We start from the raw sequence: 19,562 nt of genomic DNA, 5'->3' as shown, positions 1-19,562 counted from the left end.
TACTACTCTGGGGGAATTTTTAAAAATTCATTTATGTTAAATTGTTAACTCATTAAGTTAAGAACTATTTCAACTGTAAAAAGCTGCATGATTATTCTTGTAGCTGGACAAAGCTATTTCAGTTTGCCGTGTCACTTTATGTGTACAAAGCATCTTGACCAGTGTTGCCCTTCCACTTTTCTCCCACCACCTATCCCCTCTGGTTTCTTTTACAATTTTTTATGTAATAAAATTTTTTTAATGTCTGTATTGGACTTCTAAATTCTTGGAGTTTAATCCGTGGTTTTTCTAGGGCAATAGCACTGTCTTTGTAATTTATGGTGCAGGTCTAGAACGATAACCTCATTTATGAAGAATGGGCACTGACCATGCCAGCAAAATCTACTTTGATTAGGGGCCTGGGCCTCTGAATCTTGTGGACAATTTCTGTGGGGTGGGAGCTGGAGACTGGGCTCAATTACAGGGCCAATGTTTCAGCCACATGCATCTACATAATGAGACCCCACTAAAAACTAAGGACACAGAAGCTCCAGGGAGCTTGTGGTTGGGGAATGTGTCTGAGGACATAGAAGCTTTGCCTTTGGGACCCACCCCCGCCCGTCCCCAGAACATCACCCTGTGTTTCTTCATTTGGCAGATCCTGATTTACTGCTTATATCATAAAACTTCAATCGTAGTATTGTGTTTTCCTGAATTCTATTAGTTATTTGATCAATTATGGAACTTTTGGTAATGGGAACCCTCAGCTTTGTGGCCAGCTGGTCAGAGGCATAGATGGCCTGGAAACCCTAGAGCTGACAGTTCCTGTCTGAAGTGAGGGAAGCTGTGGAAGGCAGTGCCAGCTCAAGGCAGAAAGCACCAGAGTTGTTACATCCAGGCCAAGCTGGAATTCTATTATGCAGTATGTAAGCTATGATGGTAAGAGCACAGCTAATCATCAAGTGGGATCTGATGAAGAACTTCTGAACCAACACTTCTACATACATTGGTGCAACAAGGTCTCTTTTAGTCAGAGCTATCCATTTATTCCACTCACTTCCTGTTGAATGTGGAAAAATCCAAGTCAAATGATTAGCTCAATAGTATATTACTAAAAGTAACTACAGTGTATTGTTACCATCAGTTGGGAAAATACATACAGAGAATCTGCCGGACTCAAGTATTTTAGCCAATATGAAGGATGTTTCTTTCTCTATACTGTTTCTTAAGTTATTTTGCAGAAATTCAACACTGGAAATTTGCACCTTTGTACTAGCTACTTTATTTGGAGGAGTAATCAAAATCATTACCTGCAATTCATCCCCTCCTGCTGGTGGCAGTAGTAAAACAAACATGTCAACCATGTCAGCAACAGCAAACTCTGACTGACCCACACCTGGAATTTTAAATCACAACTATAGCTTAAAATATTCAGAGTTACTACACTTTCTCAACTGCACTGACTGCAATTTCCATCCCATTCCATTCCCTCACACTCAAGGTCACATATCCCTTTAAACCCCAGGCCTCAGTCCATTTTCTGTTGCCCTAATAACATACTTGAGTCTGGTCATTTTATAAAGAATAGAAGTTGATTTGGAGGCTGGGAAATACGAGAGCACAGCCAGCCCCTGCTGTGCATCTGTGAGAGCTTCCCACTCCTTTTGGGCCAACTCTAAACTCCTGAGTAGGGCACAGCAAGCGTTGGTAACCTGGCCCAGGAACCACGCCAACCCATTTCTGCTCAGGGGCCTAGGCAAGCTGTGCTTCTTTTCTCAGTCCTCTGTGCTCATGGAAGTGTTCTTGCCCCCACACTGCTAACTCTTCCTCCAAAACTCAACTCAACCACCCCACTGCTCTAGGAAGTCTTCTCCCAAATCTGAGTTAGGTGTGTCACAAACGTTTCTCTCACAATAATGTAACATTCAGTCTCTCCACAAGAAAGTGATTGTCAGCATTTTCATTTTAGGGTCTTCAGTGCATGTAATTATGTACTAATGATGTAAGAATAAATAAAGCAAAGCCCCCTAACCAGAGTTATCTAATGCATGTCTTTTCTTAGTGAACAGTGCACACTACACATATGACATGGGCTTTTGTCTTTTGCTCAAGGAAGTCATCCTCATGCTTGCTATTCTCTAGCACATGCGACATACCATATGTCTGGGTAACACAGACAGTGCCAAGTTATGTGAGGGTAGCAATTATATCCAATATGCTCATATTGCCTACTGATCTATGTTAATGTTGTGTATTTATTTAAACCATTGCAAGTATGTGCTTAAAGAACAAAATGGACTTAGTTGTCAAGGAGTATGGGAGCTTACACTTCTATCCCAGATACTCAGAAGGCATAGAAAGGAGGATTACAGTTTGAAGCTGAAAAGTGAAACCCCCACCTCAACAAACAAACTGGGTGTGGGAGTTCACACCTGTAACCCAAGCTCCTGAGGAGACATGGCCTGACCTAAAACAATAACTATAGCCAAAAGGTACGAAACCTGACCTAAAAAGTAACTGCAGTGCCGGTGGTGTGGCTCTAACGGTAGAGCCTGGTCAGTGCAAGGCTTTGAGTTCAGATATCATTAAACTATTTTTAAATCTGGGTGCCAGTGGCTTTTGCCTATAAATCCTAACTACTCAGGAGGCTGAGATATCTGAGGATCACAGTTCAAAGCCAACCTAGGAAAGTCTGTGAGACTCACATCTCCCATTAATCACCAGCTTTAAAAACAAGCTGGGAGTGGAGCTGTGGTCCAAGAAATAGAGCACTAGCCTTGAGCAACAAAGTTCAGGGACAGCTTCCAGGCCCTGAGTTGAAGCCCCACCTCTGGATTGGCACCAAAACAAAACAACGCCCCCCCCCCAAAAAAAAACCCAAACCTTAACTGTCACTTGTCACTCATCTTTATACAGCATTCATTGTAACAGCATATTATTTTTTATAAACTACAATAGCACACTCACCCACAGTTTCGATGAGAATGATGTCATACCCGCCCCCTTCACACAACAGGATAGCTTCATTTGTAGTCCTTGTCACGCCCCCTAAGGTCCCTCTGGTAGGAGATGGTCTGATGTACGCGTTCAAGTCTTTTGATAGCTCAACCATCCGTGTTTTATCACCTAACAGGGATCCTAAAACACAGAGTTACATTTTATAATTGTGTGACACTCTTAAGGCCAATTAACAATTTAGTCCATTTCAAGGGGACACGCTTTATGACAAAATTCCAACCTGTATCTGAAAGGATGGAATTTCTCTCCAGCTCACTGTATATGAGCATGCTGGATTCATCTTACCTTCTAAGCACCTTAGCTGCCCAGTTCCAGCCTCCGGCAGTGAGCCCCAAAACAGTCTCAGGTCCAGAGCCAGCCGGGGTGTTTTCTTTACTCCACTGGGGTTTACTGCCTGCCCTCCCCCGTTCCCCCCACCCCCACGCGGCCCAAGGCATCTCTTCTGTTCTCTCACCATTAACTTATGGTGCGTCGATTTAGATAGCCTGCATCCTGGCTTGAATGTTCCCCACCATTGAATTTAGAGAAGTAACTTTACCTACCTGAACCTTCCTGCGGGGCTACATAGCAATACTTGGCGAGATTATATACAGGAACAGTATGTGATGTCAAAAGCGAAATTCACAATACTACAGGTATCTTAACAATGGTAAGTTAACATCCTCACTCTTTCATTGGATTTTCTGGAACTTCTTCACCCACGCCCAACTCTGAGTACACAGCAACTGTTTTGCCCTGCACTCTGATAGCATCCTGGAGGACATAAGAGAATTTGGTGTCCCTCCCCTTTCTCTTCTGACCATGAACACCCACCAGTCCCATCCCTCTATTAGTACAAATGACATGCCCTTCTACCCAGGCTGCTTTTAACTCTCTACTACTTAGAAAATTTGAGGCCCACAATGAATGCAAAGTAAGCTGAGTGAATGGACAGACAACTATTCAGGCAACACATTTTAGGGGTTCTTATCTCCATATCTTATCTCTTTCACACAGTGATTCTGAACCCAGGTAAACCTTGCCCCGCTCCCCCACCCCCACAACTTCCAGGGAAATTTGGCAATGTCTAGAGATACTCACTTTGTCAAGAGATGGGTGGGATGCTACTGGCATTCACTAAATAGCTACCAGGGCTGCTGCTAAGCATCCTGAATTTCTGGGACAGAACTACCTGCCACAAAGAGTTGCCTGGTCCCCAGTATCATTGGTGCCAAATTCCTTGCCTATCCTATACACTGAATGGGAAACAGTGTTTAGTAAGTGTTCAATGTAATACCCATGAAACAGAACTAGTTGTATTTCTGAGTTTCCTGTAGTATTGTGAATTTCAGAAAAATGAAAACCTTCAAACCACTATAACTTTTTCCTACTTTCCTTTTGCCATATAATTGTGAAAATGACATTATTTCAACCTATGTATTTTTACTCTAAGGTTTACATTTTTCCTGGGAAGATATTCAGGATGTAGTCTTTTCCCTATGGCCACAGTTCAGTCTTCGCACAGTTCAGTCTTTGTTTTCTAGAGCATGCACTTGATTCAACTACATCACATAAAACTTGTTCCTGAGCCAAGCACTGGTGACTCACACCTGTAACCCTAGCTACTCAGGAGGCTGAGATCTGAGAATCATGGTTCAAAGTCAGTTTGGGCAGGAAAGTCTATGTAATTCATCTCCAATTAATCACCAGAAAACCATGAGTGGCATTATAGCTCAAAGTGGTAGAGTGCTAGCTTTGAGCAAAAGAGCTCAGGGACAGCAACCAGGCCATAAATTCAAGCTCATGGCCAACAATAACCAATGACAAAAACAAAAACAAAAACTAGTTCCTGGTTAATTCACATGAATTCATTACTGTGGAAATCAACACTTGGTCAAATGAATGCTTTATAAATTATTATCCTATAGACACTATAACACTCCAGTACAAATTATGACAGACTTTCCCATCTGAATTGTTTTTGTTCAAATTGTCCGTTGTAGACTTGCAGAGTAGTCATGAAGCTATTGCGGGGTCTGGGAATCCTAAGCACATGGCTTGAATGACCAAAACTCTAGTGCTTCTCACACATTACTGATACATTCCAGAAATGTATATTTATTATAGTGGCCTGTGTATCTTCATGTATTTGCCTCTCAAAATCTATCTATTGTATCTATCATCTGTATTTCTTTTACTTGGAAAAAAACTCTATTTTTTGATTAAGGAAGAAAGACTAGGTACTGTAATGACAGGCAATGTGAATCAAAGAATACTTTATACCATCATTTCTATTATCAATTACAATAGCAACCTATCATTTTCTTTTTCCATAGAAAAATCCTAGACTTTGATCATGGGAGAAAAAGGCCTTGTCATCTGTGGGAGCAGGAGGATCATGCAAAAGATCCCTCATTAAAGAACTGGCCTTCAACAATGCTCTTAGGTTGTAAATAACTTAAGGCAACACAACGACATAGATTTAATCTTGAAACTTGTGAGTTCAAATTGTATTTGCAGTTAACATTTCTATTACAGTGCACTGAAACTGTTGAGCCGTATTTCTCAATAAGCAAGCAGGAACAGGAATTGTCCACCTCTCTACTGACCTGAATGTGATCACATTCCCCTGAAATACGATCATATTCCCTGGAATAACACAGTGCACAAAGCACCCTGTGCTTACCCCTCCATAGTGCATTACGTTGTAATGGCCTGCGTGGGCTGGCCTGGTTTCCCCTAGACATGAAGCTCCCCTTAGGCTGAGAGCACTGTGTCTCACCATGCACAGCACAGGGCTTCTGAGCAGAGCGTTCGCTGTCCAAGGCGCTCAAAGTCTTGCTAAGTGCATGTGAGAAGCTTATATCATAGAGGGCAAGGGAAGAAAACCTTTCCTGAGTATTTACACAGTGTGCTTTCTGTTTTCTTTAAATGGTCCTTCAGGGAACTAAGTTTATATTCATTTTATCTCTGATGAGCTGCAAATTAAACATGGAGTGATTGCATGACCTCAAATCAGTAATAGCTGCACACTGTGCAGTGGACAATGCACTCTGTAAGTCCTATGGGGGAAGAGCAATGTGTTATGCAGTCCCTCTGGGAGCTTTCTAATCGGGCATAGCGCATAAACAGGTGACAATTTGCAAACAGTAGAAAAGCTTAAGAGAGGTTATAAAATAGCAAATGAGCAAGGATTATTTTCTGAATCATGCAGCCACTGATGCAGCCAGAACAAAAGAGCACAGGAGAAGAAGGGCTTGGTCTTAGGCCTGAATGGCGAAGAGCTGGTCGTTGCTTTGAATCATTTCAACTTCAGGCCTATTATCTCAGTATTCCAAGTGCCCACAAGCTGGCTGCCTCGCCTGCAGAGTCCAGGGCTCCCAGCCACCTCCTGCTGTCTGTACCTCACCCAGCAAAACAGGAGTTGTTCCTTCAGTGAGCCCAAACTCAGCTAGCAGTTCATCCATGGAACTGCAGAGTTCCACTACTATACTAAGTACTAAATACTCCAGGTAAGAGAGCGCCCTACAAGAGCTGCGATTCAAAAGGAACCCGCCATACTCACCACCACTAGTGAAAGAAGAAGGGTCCACAGCTAGCACAGACAACTTGTGCCCTCTCTCAGTGAGCATTTTTCCAAAATACTCAATAAATGTTGATTTTCCAGCACCAGGGGGTCCAGACAATCCTACAATGAAGAGAGATCTCTAATTTAATAGAATGAAATGAGTACTACAACCATGTTATTGAAGAAATAATTATTTACCGATTTATTGCAGCTATTGTTTTAACATGTTCTATAGCAGAAAATGAAAATCTACCTTGTGGTCTCATTCCAGGGACATTGTGATTTAGGAAACAAAAAATTCTTGAGTTTCATGTTTTCAGAATTCACTTTCAAAAATAGAATGTACTTTGCCTCTTCTCTATAGATTTTTAGGCACATTTCATTGAGGTTCAAGGACAGCTTGGGTACCAACATTCCTGAGACTCCATCGCAATGAATGGCTGGGTACGGTGGTGCCCACCTGCTGTCTCAGCTACAGTGGGGGAAGTACAGTGGCTCGGCAGTGGTCTGTACCTGTCATTCCCAGCACACAGGGAAGCACAAGGAGGAGGACGGCAGTCTAGGCTGGCCTGGACATAAAGTGAGACCATACTTCTTTAGGAAGGGGGTGGGGGCTGGAGGTGTGGCGCATGTAGCAGAGTGCCTGCCTTGCAAGCACAGAGTGGAGTTCGATTTCAGGTAATGCATACAAAAACAAAGAAAAAAGAAAAAAAAATCAGAGGAGCTGGTCATGGTGTCTCTCACCCACAACCCTCGCTACTCAGGATTACAGCTCAAAGCCAGTCCAGGCGAAGGGTCACAAGTCCTCATCTCAACTGATAAAGCTGGGCATGGTGGTGTGTGCCTGTCATTTCAATTACGCAGCATGCAAAAACTCAAGAGCCTATCGAAAATATAACTAAAGCAAAAAAAAAAGGTGTGTAGTTCAGGTGGTAGAGTGCCTGCCTAGCAAGCGCAAGACCTCGAGTTAAACCCTAGCGCACAACAACAAAAGACACACAGGAGGTACACCTACCCCCATCAGGCCTAAAATCAAGTATGTGAGTGAGCGGGCAAGCCCCATGTCTCATTCTAGATCTGCTCTCACAAGCTCTAGCATTTCGGTGTCTCAGCATCCTTTACAATAGAGCAAGGAGCATCGCACTTTCTCTTTCAGATCATTGGAACAATGGCATGAAATTGTGTGTGCAGTGGATTAGGACGGTGTGTGGCACAGGGATGTCTATGTTCAAGAAGGCATGTTACACAGGCATTTACATGCTAAGGTGTGCTTGGTCTACTTGGCTCCTTACGACATCTTTCTTAAACATGTTTAGAGTACTGAATAAACACATGTTGCTCTTATCTATGATGGTGACAAAACAAGCACAATAGAGACCCAAGTTTATGTGAAAACCCAGCTAGAACAGCTACAAGAGCAATGCAAAGTCACGCATTTGCTTAATTGACTCTTCTGGGGTATTCTCTCTTCAAGGTTATCTCATCATGACTTGGTGGCTTGCTGTTTTGGGGCTACAACACAAAAAGGTTATTAATGTCCAAGATAGTACTCTCAAAACGAGAGCCTCTCAATGAGGGCAGAACAGAATAAGAAGTTTGAAACGTGGATCAATACAAATACTGGCTGATGGCCTTAAAAAAAAAAATCCTTAAAGTACTAAAACCTAGGAGATCTGGGTCGCAGCATTGTCAATAAACTATGATATAAAAGCCTATTTGTGTGAGGTCCCAGTGCTTCATACCTGTAATTCTACTTCCTAGGAGGCTGAGATCTGATGATCACAGTTCAACTAGCCATCAGACAAATCCTCAAGACTCTTACCTCAAGTAACCAGCAAAAATGTTGGACTGGAGGCATGGCTCAAGTGGAACACTCTCTGTGAGCAAAAAAGCCTCAAGACAGTTGAAGGACTGGAATTTACCAATTAATTCTTCCATGTGCTTATTCACTACCCACAGAATCCCTGCACTTCGCCCAACATATTGTTTTTTCTGGAAAGGTTGATTCCAATTACCTAACTCACCATCCTTGAATGCTCATTCCACCCAAACTCCTTGGATTAATTTCTACTGCCAAAACATATCTGAATGGTGTTAAAATGCATAATTTCAAAAATATAACAAGCTAAATTGCAATTTCAGAACCAAAACAAATTGTCAAAAATATCATTTAAATATAGATAGCAAATAAATGATTAAAATGTCATCTACAATACGTCAGTATTGAGATGGTCACTCCCAGAAGCTCATTTAAAAAAAGGTATCCATAGGCCGGGATGTAGCTCAGTGGCAAAGTGCAACATCCTAGGTTTGCACCCAGTACCAAAAAAGAAAATACGAAAAAAAAATTGAAGACATTATAACTGACACACCATGAAACACAGAATTCACTTTGCATTAATAAACTGAAGAACTACTGAAAGGAAGGAAGAAACTGATTAATAGCTCTTTCTGGACCTGTTTCCATTCTTGAAACCTTCGCAAGATTCTTTCAGAACTACAGCTCTATTACGCTTTGAAAATACAGAGCCTTGGTCAGGGCAAGTTTTTCAAGATTAGTATTTTCAAAAAAAAACAAGCATTTAAAATTCACCCAAATGGGCTGGGAAGGTGGCTCCGTGGTAGAGCACTTGCCTTGCATGCCTGAGGCCCTGGGTTCGATTCCTTAGCACCACATAAGCAAAAAAGAAAAAAGCCGGAAGTGGCGCTGTGGCTCAAGTGGTAGAGCGCTAGCCTTGAGCTGAAGAGCTGAGGGACAGCGCCCAGGACCAGAGTTCAGGCCCCACAACTAGACCGGAAAAATAAATAAATAAATAAAATTCACCCAAACTTCAAGAAAAAACATTGCATTACACTGAAAACTATTTGGATGGTACCTGAGTTTGAACTCAGGGCTTCATGCTTGCTAGAGATTCTCTACCACCTGTGTCATGCCCTCAACCCATATTTTTGCTTACTTTTTGGATAGGCTCACTTTTCTTCATGGGACTGGCTTTGGATAGTGATCTTCCTACCTATACATCTTGCCTAGACAAGATTACAGGCATAAGCCACCACACAGCCTGCAAAGTGTTCAGACTTTGTTTGTATGTGCTGGTCCTACGGTTTGAACTCAAAGACTGGGGATTGTCCTGAGATTTTTTGCTCAAGGCTAGTACTCTACCCCTTAAGACTCAGCTCTACTTCTGGCTTTTTGGTTGGTAGTTAATTGGAGATAAAGGCTTCCAACTGTTATCCTCAGATCTCAGCCTCTAGAGCTGCTAAGCTGCTAGGATTACAGGTGTGAGCCACTATTGTCCCAGCTGTTTAGATTTAGTTTAAAAAGGAAAAAAGAGCTGGCGCCAGTGGCTCACACCTATAATCCTAGGCACTCAGGAGGCTGAGATCTGGGGATAGCAGTTCAGCTTGCCTGGGCAGGAAAGTCCATGAGACTCCGATCTCCACTAACCACCAGAAAATGGTGCTGTGGCTCCAGTGGTAGAGGTAGAGCGCCTGCCTTGAGCTGAAGAGCTCAGGGACAGCGTCCAGGCCTAGAGTTCAAGCCCCACAACCAACATTAAAAAAAAAAGGAGACCTGAAAAAAAAATTACTCAACAACAAACTGACCTACTCGAAACGCTAGTGGCTTTCCTTGATTTAACTTTTCCTGTTCTCGATGGTAGACTAAAACCTTCTGCAAAAGCACCTGGGCTAAGTCCTTTTTCCTGTGGTGAGTCGATTCTATGAGAGTTATGGACTCTGCTAAGCAAGCCCTTTGCCCTTGTATTAGACCAGTATAAAGTCTATCCACAAGTCTTTGTTCTTTATCAGAAAGCTCCTCCGTGTAGTCTTTCAAGGTCGTTTGTGTACAGAATTCTCTCCTTAAACTATTGGACAGCAGCATCTGCTTTGTATACTGGAGTCCAAGAGACTTCAATGGCCAGGCACATGAGAGTCCCCGTCCGCGAGGAGTACTTGAGTGCGAGACGCAGTGGTGGCGATGGAAAGACCCTGTGAAAAGGCCTCTCAGCAGAGGCTGGGGAGGACGCAGCAGCAGCGCTGGAATGCTCATTGTGCATGTGCCCAGAGGAAACCTGGATGCGTCTGGCTTAATGTGACTTGTGGCCTCCCTAGAAGAAAGAAAAACATATTTTTTGCCAGTTCAACAGACGACAGATACTGAAGCAATGAAACAGTGCTTTTCCTGCGCTTGGTAACACACAATTATGGTTCTGGGCAGTATAAATGGGTGAGTTCTCTTACTAAATCTGAGAGAGAATATCCTCTCCTTTGCTATGGGTAAAATATATTCAGAATATCCCAAGTCATAAAACCATTACTCTACTGTAAAGTAGAGAGTGCATTAAAATTTCCTCATAAATAAAAACCAACATACAAATGCTCATTAGGGCAGACATTTGCTATCCTGTCTCTCCTTCCATTCATTTTAAAGATTACCTCAGGTCAACATACCCAGTGCTGAAGCGCATACAAAAGATTCTTTAGAAAGAATCCGTTGGAAGCTGTCCTTTGATCCACTTGCTACAAAAGAAATGTGATTAGAAGTGTGGCACTTGAGGCACAAGTTTAGATGCAGTCTGTGCTGTACTATAAAGAGCCCCTACCCCCACCCCATAACCTGGCATAAGTACACAATCAACAACAATAAGCCTTAATGTGCAGTGAACTGTGTGGGTGGTTTCTCAGAGCAAAGTCAGAACCACCATTACTTACTGCCAGCGCACGAGTGGTCTCGGTGGACAGGCACACCAGCGTGAGCCACTGTGACTCCATGCAGGTCCTTTCCCTAGATTTACCTTGATTCTAAGGCAGCTTCCAACTGTATTAGATAATGGAAGCTGTGCTGCAACTAAGTCAGGACAGGGCAGAGATTATGAGCCACAGCCATCATACTCTATATACCTCCACTGTCCTGTCCTCAGGTAAGTTACGCTGTTACTCTGTGTCTCAACTGCTCTGGGGCAAAGACTAGATAAGCAAGCAGGTTGGTTGTGGGAGCAAAATGACTTAATTTATACCCTGTGCAGAGTAAAAACTCAATTAACATTAGCTTTCATTGTTATTACAATTTATAAAACACTGGTAATGACAGACCTTTTTTTCTTGGCAAACTAAGATTTATAGACAGATCCTTACAACCTACCCAGTTTCTGTTTATGATTATAGGTAAATTTTCCTGTACCTCATGACACATTAAAATAAATTACTTGATTGCTCCCAGATACTTCTGTAAATGGTACTTTAAAGCCCATGAATTATGAAATTAATTTTAGCTAATAAGCATCCCATTAGTGACAAAGAAGAAATAATCTTAAGATTTTTGTAAGTGGTAGAATTATAATTGCTCATCTGTTCTCTAAAGATTTTTTTTCTATTTTGAGGGAAGCATTATAATTTCTATTTATACCAAATTAGTATTAGTCTAAAAGAACAGTTAATTAAAAAATGTGTAAGTTATTCTTTAAAAAATGTAAATATCCACCACTGCTTTTTAATATAAACACTAAAAATAATGACTAAAACAAAAGGTCTTGCCCTCAGAAAACTGGCATTCTAGTGAGAGAAGCCCAATCTAATTAACTTTATGATGGATAGTCTGTCTGTCTATGTACCTGGAGCTGGATCATAGGTAGAGTTTAAAAGAAATGGTCAAGGACTGGGTCAAACACAGGTCCTTACAGAGGCTGCAAAGACTTTCAGTGAGACGGGAAGCCAAAGGACAGAGGTGAACCTTTAACAAATGTTTAAAGGGACTCTGGGTATTCTATTCAGAATTCAATGTGTGGAGGGATGGGGGTGTCAAGGCACAAGAAAAGAAATACAAAGACCATCCAGGAAAATGAGTGCAGTCCAGAGACGAGATAGTAAAGGTGTGGTCCAGACAGGTGGTATGAAGTCAGGCTGCAGAGGAGTGCTGAGGGACCTGCTATGAAATGTGGGTGGAGGGGAGCAGTCAAGGATGAGGCAAAGGCTTTGTCCCATGCCCTAGAAAACTGGAGTTTCTTTTCCTAAGCTGGGGAAGGATGTGGGAGTTGAGGTTTGACGTATGACCAGGAATCTGACTTTCCTTTTTTTTTTGGGGGGGGGGGAGGGTTCCGGTCGTGGGGCCTGAACTCTGGGCCTGGGCGCTGTCCCTCACCTCTTCAGCTCAAGGCTAGCGCTCTACCACTTGAGCCACAGCACCACTTCCAGCTTTTTTCTTTTTGCTTATGTCGTGTTGAGGAATCGAACCCAGGGCCTCATGCATGCATGACTTTCATCATCAAACATCACATGGTACCCATTAATATGGGCATATTTAGCTTTTTGTGTATCACTCAGCAGCTTTAGACTGATCGACCAAAGCTGTGCAACTATGGAAATAACTTCAAATTTCATAAATCCAGATCTATATGGTATTACCTCTAGAGAAAATAAAATAATCTCTGTGAAATACCAATAATGTATTAGGTGACAGAACAAATTGCAAAACATTTTAAAATGTTTTTTCACTTCACAGAAAATTCGTATCTGATGACTAAATCCATAACATAGTTAACTTTATTATTCAAGTGATCTGATTTTAAAGCAGCCAATACATTTCTCAAAAGCCAGTGTAACCTGGTGTAACCTGGCCTTATGAGCAACTATCCACCCTGACACACGTGGCATGGGCAGAACAAAAGAAGTTTGTTTGAAAACTTAGCAACATTCTAATGGACTCTTCCAACCATGCTGACAAAACCAAGTATGGCTTCCCACCTTCTAATGAAGCATTTCTGCCTGCTTTCTTGTGGGAAGAAGCAAAGAACTTGGCCAATAATCAAATCAAACCAAATGGCTTCAATTAATTTTCATGATCCCTCAGAGTACAGTTTCATCTAACAATTTGTTAAGCTATGCGCTGCCCAAAATGAAAGATATTTCTCAGCATTTACAACGTTCAGTAAGAAACGGTAAAACACTGCCAAGTCTAATAAACCAGACAGTCAATTTATTAGTATACACAAAAAACATCAAGTAGGCAAAAATACTGAACCAGGCTGGCTAGTCTTCACAGCCTGCTGTGGTTAAATCATAACTGCCTCCCAGAAGCCTACAGGTCTCCTGCCCATAGTGCTATTGGGAGGGGTGGGGCCTAGGGGAGAAAGTTAGGTCAATGGGGGTGTACCTTTTAGCCATTTCTGTCACATGGCTCTTCTGCCACATGCTGCCACCATTATACCATTTCTCCAGAGAGCCAAGCAACAAGGCCATTGCTCACAGGTTGACTCCTCCAAATCACCAAGTTATTTTTAAGTATTTGGTTACTGCACTGCAAGAGGGTTTATATGGATAGGAGCATTTTAAGATTCAATGTGTCTTATATCCATTCCTTCTTCTCTGCCCACACTTTACATCTTTACATCACCCTAACATGGGTTTCAAGCTCTGGTTGCATTCCATCAGAAGAATGCATTTACATCAACAAGTAAACACACGTTTAAGTGAAACCTCAGTGGCATTTACTCTTCCATGTGATACACTCTAAAACTGTCTTTTGTTTTTTTTTGTTTGTCAATGCAGATTATAATGAATATAACCTTAATTCTAAAATCTCCAATCTACTATTAATTTCATCTTCCACACTATCACTTATTCTTACATAATTACTTCACTGTTTGGAACACTTAGTAGATCTCTGCCTTATGTGAAAGAACAGAAGACAAAAAAATGCTGTTCTGTGATGCATTCATTTTTGGAGAACCTATGCTAGGCTTTGTGTGGGAACTTGGGATTACTAGCATACAGCTCAAGCATGGCTCCTGTTACCATGCTTACAATCCAGCCAAACAGTCACATAAACACTCCACACTTTGTGAGTGCCTCTGTCCACACTTAGCCAACTTCCTTCATTCCCCTCCTCACTTTTTTTTTTGGTCAGTTGTGGGGCTTGAACTTGGCCTGGGCGCTGTCCCTGAGCTCTTCAGCTCAAGGCTAGCATTCTACCACTTGAGCCACAGTGCCACTTCTGGCTTTTTCTTTTTATGTGGTGCTGAGGAATCAAACCCAGGGCCTCATGTGTTCGAGGCAACTGAGCCACCTTCCCAGCCCCCGCCCCCTCCACTTTTATATTGCTATAACTGCTCTGATCTGCACACAGGACTCAGAACAAGCCACACCTTTTTCTACACTGTGGTTGTCATCCACGGCATTCTCTCCGGCTGGGATGAACTTCTTCACCATCTCACAAATTCCTCCTTGGCCTTCAGGAACTCGGGTGTCTTGTCTGCAGAGTTCCCCAGCCTCATGCCTCCTTGCTTTAGTCCCTGCCCTCCTGTCATCATGGACTGGGCACAATTCTCTGACAGTGTACATCACATTGCACTGCCGCCTTCCGCTGGCCATGAGCTATCCTCTTATCTACAGCAGTTTACAGCTCACAGCAGAAATGAACAAACATGCATAATAATCTTGTGTGGGTCCATGAAACCATTACATTGATTACTCAACTGGATCGATGCTTTTACTGTATCTATTTTTCTAAATTTTATGGTAAATTTGCATTTAATGATTTTTTTAAAGTCTTATTTCAATTTATAGATTTTTTTTCATTAAAAATTAGCTCAATGCTGGGTATAGTGGTCCATTCCCCAAATCCCAGCAGACGGGGAGGTAAATGTAGAAGGCTCAAGAGTTCAAGGCCAGATTGGCCTACTTAAGTAAGTTTGAGCACAGCCAGAGATACTCAGCAAGACCCTGTCACACAAAAAGAAAAAAAAATGTTCAGCAGCAGCCACTCTGACAGAATATTTATCTTGAAATTGATCCAATGAACATTCTTAATTTCAGTAACAACACTGGCAAGAAAAAGCATACAGAATTTCCAAAATCAATAATTAGGTCAGTGTCTGCAATGCAGCACAGTTCGTACAGGCAAGGCAGAGTTATCCCATCCATTTCCATTCTCAGTGCTCATCACTTTTGATTGGAAGAGAAGTTGTTGAATGAGGCTTATCCTCTATAGGAGGTAACACTCTCTCCTTTTCAAATAGTTCCAGGGCATTTTTGTAGTGTAGAATGACTTTTAAAGAGAGTGTTAAATAGGTTTTAAATAAGCTATTATTGTGCAAGAGTAGTACAGAACACCTCATATATTTGGACAGGAACTTTCTTAAGTTCTCTACCTTTCATCCTATTGCTAATAAGACACATTTCCAATGTCCACTTCTAGGTCAAAATCTGTGGGGAGAGGGATCTCGAATTTTTGTAAATTCTATCACCACTAAATGTTTTCCCTCACCCCCACCGCCACTACCCTAGCTGGAATCTGCCACCATCTCTGGTGCCTGGGCAACCACTCATACTCTTAATTTTTCCAAGTCCAAACCTACTGTACATGCAGGCAATAGTGCATGAGTGAGTGGTTAGGAGCCAGCTTGGCAGAGGACCTGGCATCAAACAGGTGCAAATGAACTCTAAGGAACATTACCCATTTTCTACCTACTTCACAGTCCTCCTCTGGGACTTCTGGGCTTCATCTCAAAATATAAATGTGACCACTGTACTGTTCAACTCAGAGTTGCCCACAACCCAGGATGGGAAACTCCGTGTATTCTCAGGCCTCACTCCAGACCTGAATCAGACACTGATGTCTGATGATGTCTTCCAGCTGATTCTAATGTATACTCCAAATTTCCTTGCAGGGATCACAGAGGTCCCTCAAAACATTTTCCTTGCACCCCATTTCCAAACTTCTTCTATTTCTGAATTCTGATCTAAGGAATAATTTGCACGGATCACAACCAGTTAAACCTGACCCAGAGAAGGTGCATGCTAACTCAACTACTTGTCAATTATATTACAAAAATTTAATCACATAAAAACTAGATTTTTAGCCTGTGTTGTAAAAAAAAGATCTTGTATTTCGGACTTGCATTGCACACAGCAACAATCAGCAAAGAGGTTAACTCTCCAGCCTTCACCAGCTCTTTCTATTCCAAATGTTTTGATATCTCTAAACTTCTTTACATTCCTTACCTCTATGTAGCTTTTCATACTTTTTTGTAATAGGCTGCAGCTCTTAAAAAGAGCTGTCTCTAAATTTTCTACTTTCCTAAATGTGTTTACTAAGTAAAAGAATATTCTGGAAACAAGACCCCAAAATGCTTCAGTTCTATCAGAAACCTTGGGGTTTCTACCCACTCAGAAATTTAAATGGTCTGTATCTACTTTCTAGAATATATGTAATAACGCTCATTTAAGAAAGTCGGTAAGAGATTTTTACCATGTTATTTTGGCTTACATAGCCTTTCGTGTGTATATATATATATATGTATATATACATATATATATGTGTGTATATATAATCTCAAAACATGTTCTCTGCTGAAAAAGATCTAGTCTACACAGGCAGAGATTTTACTACCTGTGACTTTTATATCCTAGATTTTATATCCACCACCACCACCCTCGAAAAGACAGACACACTGGGTGTTGGTTTCACCTGCATGCCTCTGCCACCGTGGCCCTCCGGGCCTGGGCTAACCCTTCTCCAGGTTTGGCAGGGACAATGGACCTGCTACCCAGACAAACTGCCTTCCCGCGGCTCCCGCCAGGTGAGCTCACAAACCGGCGTAGGAGGATGAAAACCTTAAGGCCCTTTACAGGCCTGTGCGTGCGTGCGTGCGTGCGTGCGTGTGCGTGCGTCACTCCGGGGGCTTGAGCCGGGCCCGAGGGCTGTCCTGGACCTTCTCTGCTCCGGGCTGGGGAGGTCGCACGGGCTTTCCCGCGACCCTCGGCCCCCGCAGCAGCGGGGAAGGCGGGCCTGCGCCCGGGCCCGGCCTCCGAGGCCTCCAGGAAAGCTCGAACTTCCCTTCGAATCCATCGGCGGACACACCCATGCCCCCCGCCCCCCAGTTCGGTAAGACTCTCCTTTTCTCCTCTCCCCCGGTCCTCCAGGGGGCGCCCCCAAAGTCGGGGTGACCCTAGGCCGGCGGCCCGAGGGCGCCGCTCCAGCCCCAACTCCCGGACGCCGCGCGCTCCCCGCCCCTCACTCACCACCCGCGGACACGAATGCCGTCCCACCCTTTCCGGTTGCTCTGCCCGCCTCTTCCGCCCACAGAGCGGCGCGCAGGCGCGACGCGGCCGGCCGCCGGGGAAGGCGGGCCGTCGTAGGGGAGCGGCCGTCGGGTCGCGGCAGGGCGGGGTCGGGGTCTCGCGTTACGTGTCCGTCGTGTCCAGGCCTGGGGTGGCGGGAAGCCCTGTCGCGTTGCTCAGGGAAGCCGGGCGTTCTGTAGGAGGCGTACGGGGTCTTTCCGGGGGCCTTTGGCCTGGGGTTGGCGGTGCGCGCAGGCCTCCCGGCCTGGTGCTCCGGCCCGGCGCGGCTCCTCCGCCGGCCTCGCGTAGCGGCGCGTGCCCGCGCGCCCCGCGGGGACCCGGCCGGAGCCCGGCCCTTTGCCCCCGGAAGCTTCGCATGGAGGCCGGGGGCAAACGACCAGTACCAGGCAGGGACTCCGCCCTTGCAGCTGGTCGGAGTAAATGCCCAGCGCCCCGCGGAAACACAGTTTGTAAACGATGGCGTCGTTTTGCCAGACGCACAGATTTTTCTCCTAAAGGACATCCGGTCGTCTTGACCTGAACCGAACTTGCAGCCGGGACGCGCGCGCCTCGTACAGCAGCCGGCGGCCGTGACGACGCCGGGCCTTTCCGTTCACGCCAGCCTAGGACTTGTAGGGAATCCTAACTTTCCCAAGCGTTTGCTCCAGTGTGAAAAAAGACAGCCTCCACCAGCAGTAGCCCAGGATCAGATTATGACGTGAAACAGGCTTTGGGGGACCAGCCCTCAGCCTGCACACTGGCAGACATTGGGCTTCAATCTTAGCTCTCTGAGCAGCGTTGAGTCTTCATGAACATAGAGTAAAAGATGAATGATTGGTCTTTTCTAGCATCACCATTATTTTCATTGTTGTTATTTGACCTCTACGAGCAATTGCTGGCCCACGAATAGTTTCAGAAAAATGAAATGTAAATGAAGAAAAGGAAGGTCTAGTGGGAACATCCTGGAAGTGCTCATACCTGATTTCAGATGTCACCCGACTGTCCCGAAGTGAACTTGGGACTGTTCACTTTGTTGCTTTAAACTTGGACTTTGTCATCTGTACTTTTTTTTTTCTGTTTCTGACAAAGGCTAAATACTTTGAAGATCACTGCATTATCCTAGAAAATGAGGAAGTATTTTTCATTAAAAAGCTTATTCTTCATGGTTACCTACAAACTCTGTAAATACTTCAGTAATCCTTTTTTTTTAAGGTTAGAGATCAAGACTCTCATTGTCTAGTGTTCTCCCAACTGAGCCATACCTCCAAACCCCCTTCCCCTTTCCCCTTTTTTTGTTAATTCTGCCTAAGTTATTCAGGTGTTCCCAATCTATTCTAAGGAACGTTGCTTCTTTGGAAAACGTTACTAGATGCTCCCTGAGAAAAAGTTACTAGCACCACCAGTAGTGTTAAAAGTGTTTACAAGGCCTTTGTTTTTGAGGATATTTTTGTAGGATTCTTCCCAAAATAGTATACCCAAATTTCATCATGAGGGACTATCCAGATAAATTCTAAGTATGATTTGTTTGGACTTTTCAACAATGTCACAAGAGACAACATTTTTTTTTTCATTTCTCGAGGATAATGATATTACTAGAGGAATTCTTTTTGTTCTTAGAGGGTGTATGTTCTGATGTTGGAGTAGGGCTCACGTTGATGTCTGCAAATGTCAGATAATCCAGATCAATGGTAAAGAGTAGAGAAAGAGAAAATAGGCACTGTGCTAATGATTGCTAGCTCAGGTGACTGTTCCATGACTGCATTTTAAATTCTTCTGCAAATTTGAATTTTTTCAAAATAGGAACAATTTGTATCCAGCTTAAACACGTAATAAAACTTAATTAAACATTGGTTGTCCTCATTCATAAGAAAAAAACAAAATTCATAGTAGGTTTCTTACATATCCTTAAGAAAGGATATGACATGTCTAAGAACCATACGAACTGTCTTGAGAAATGACC

General features: G+C 43.3%; 1 protein-coding gene and 1 long non-coding RNA gene across 8 annotated transcripts in view; one reads left to right on the top strand and one right to left on the bottom strand.

Annotated features, from left to right (window-relative positions):
• Positions 1-17,634, bottom strand: part of Mmaa (metabolism of cobalamin associated A) — a 19,988-nt gene extending 2,354 nt beyond the window's left edge. The window contains exons 1-7 of one of the 7 annotated variants that reach the window (XM_070022147.1): positions 14,686-16,990; positions 13,695-13,838; positions 10,997-11,065; positions 10,151-10,653; positions 6,542-6,664; positions 2,947-3,117; positions 1,290-1,375 (exon numbers count right to left, since the gene is read on the bottom strand). In XM_070022147.1, coding sequence (XP_069878248.1) covers positions 1,290-1,375; positions 2,947-3,117; positions 6,542-6,664; positions 10,151-10,653; positions 10,997-11,013 — 900 coding nt within the window. In that variant the 5' untranslated portion in view covers positions 11,014-11,065; positions 13,695-13,838; positions 14,686-16,990. The other 6 variants (XM_070022148.1, XM_070022146.1, XM_070022150.1 and 3 more) reach the window with 6 other exon arrangements.
• The window catches only part of LOC138826854 (uncharacterized), a 30,196-nt gene continuing 27,849 nt past the window's right edge, over positions 17,216-19,562 (top strand). The window contains exon 1 of the long non-coding RNA XR_011371876.1: positions 17,216-17,426. This is a non-coding gene — a long non-coding RNA (uncharacterized lncRNA). The remainder of the gene's footprint in view (positions 17,427-19,562) is intronic.

This window comes from Dipodomys merriami, unplaced genomic scaffold, assembly GCF_024711535.1.
Source record: "Dipodomys merriami isolate MVZ:Mamm:240054 unplaced genomic scaffold, mDipMer1.0.p SCAF_15, whole genome shotgun sequence".
Classification (NCBI taxonomy): domain Eukaryota; kingdom Metazoa; phylum Chordata; class Mammalia; order Rodentia; family Heteromyidae; genus Dipodomys; species Dipodomys merriami.
Note: the sequence above shows the minus strand (reverse complement) of the source record. Positions and strands in the feature narration are given on the sequence as shown.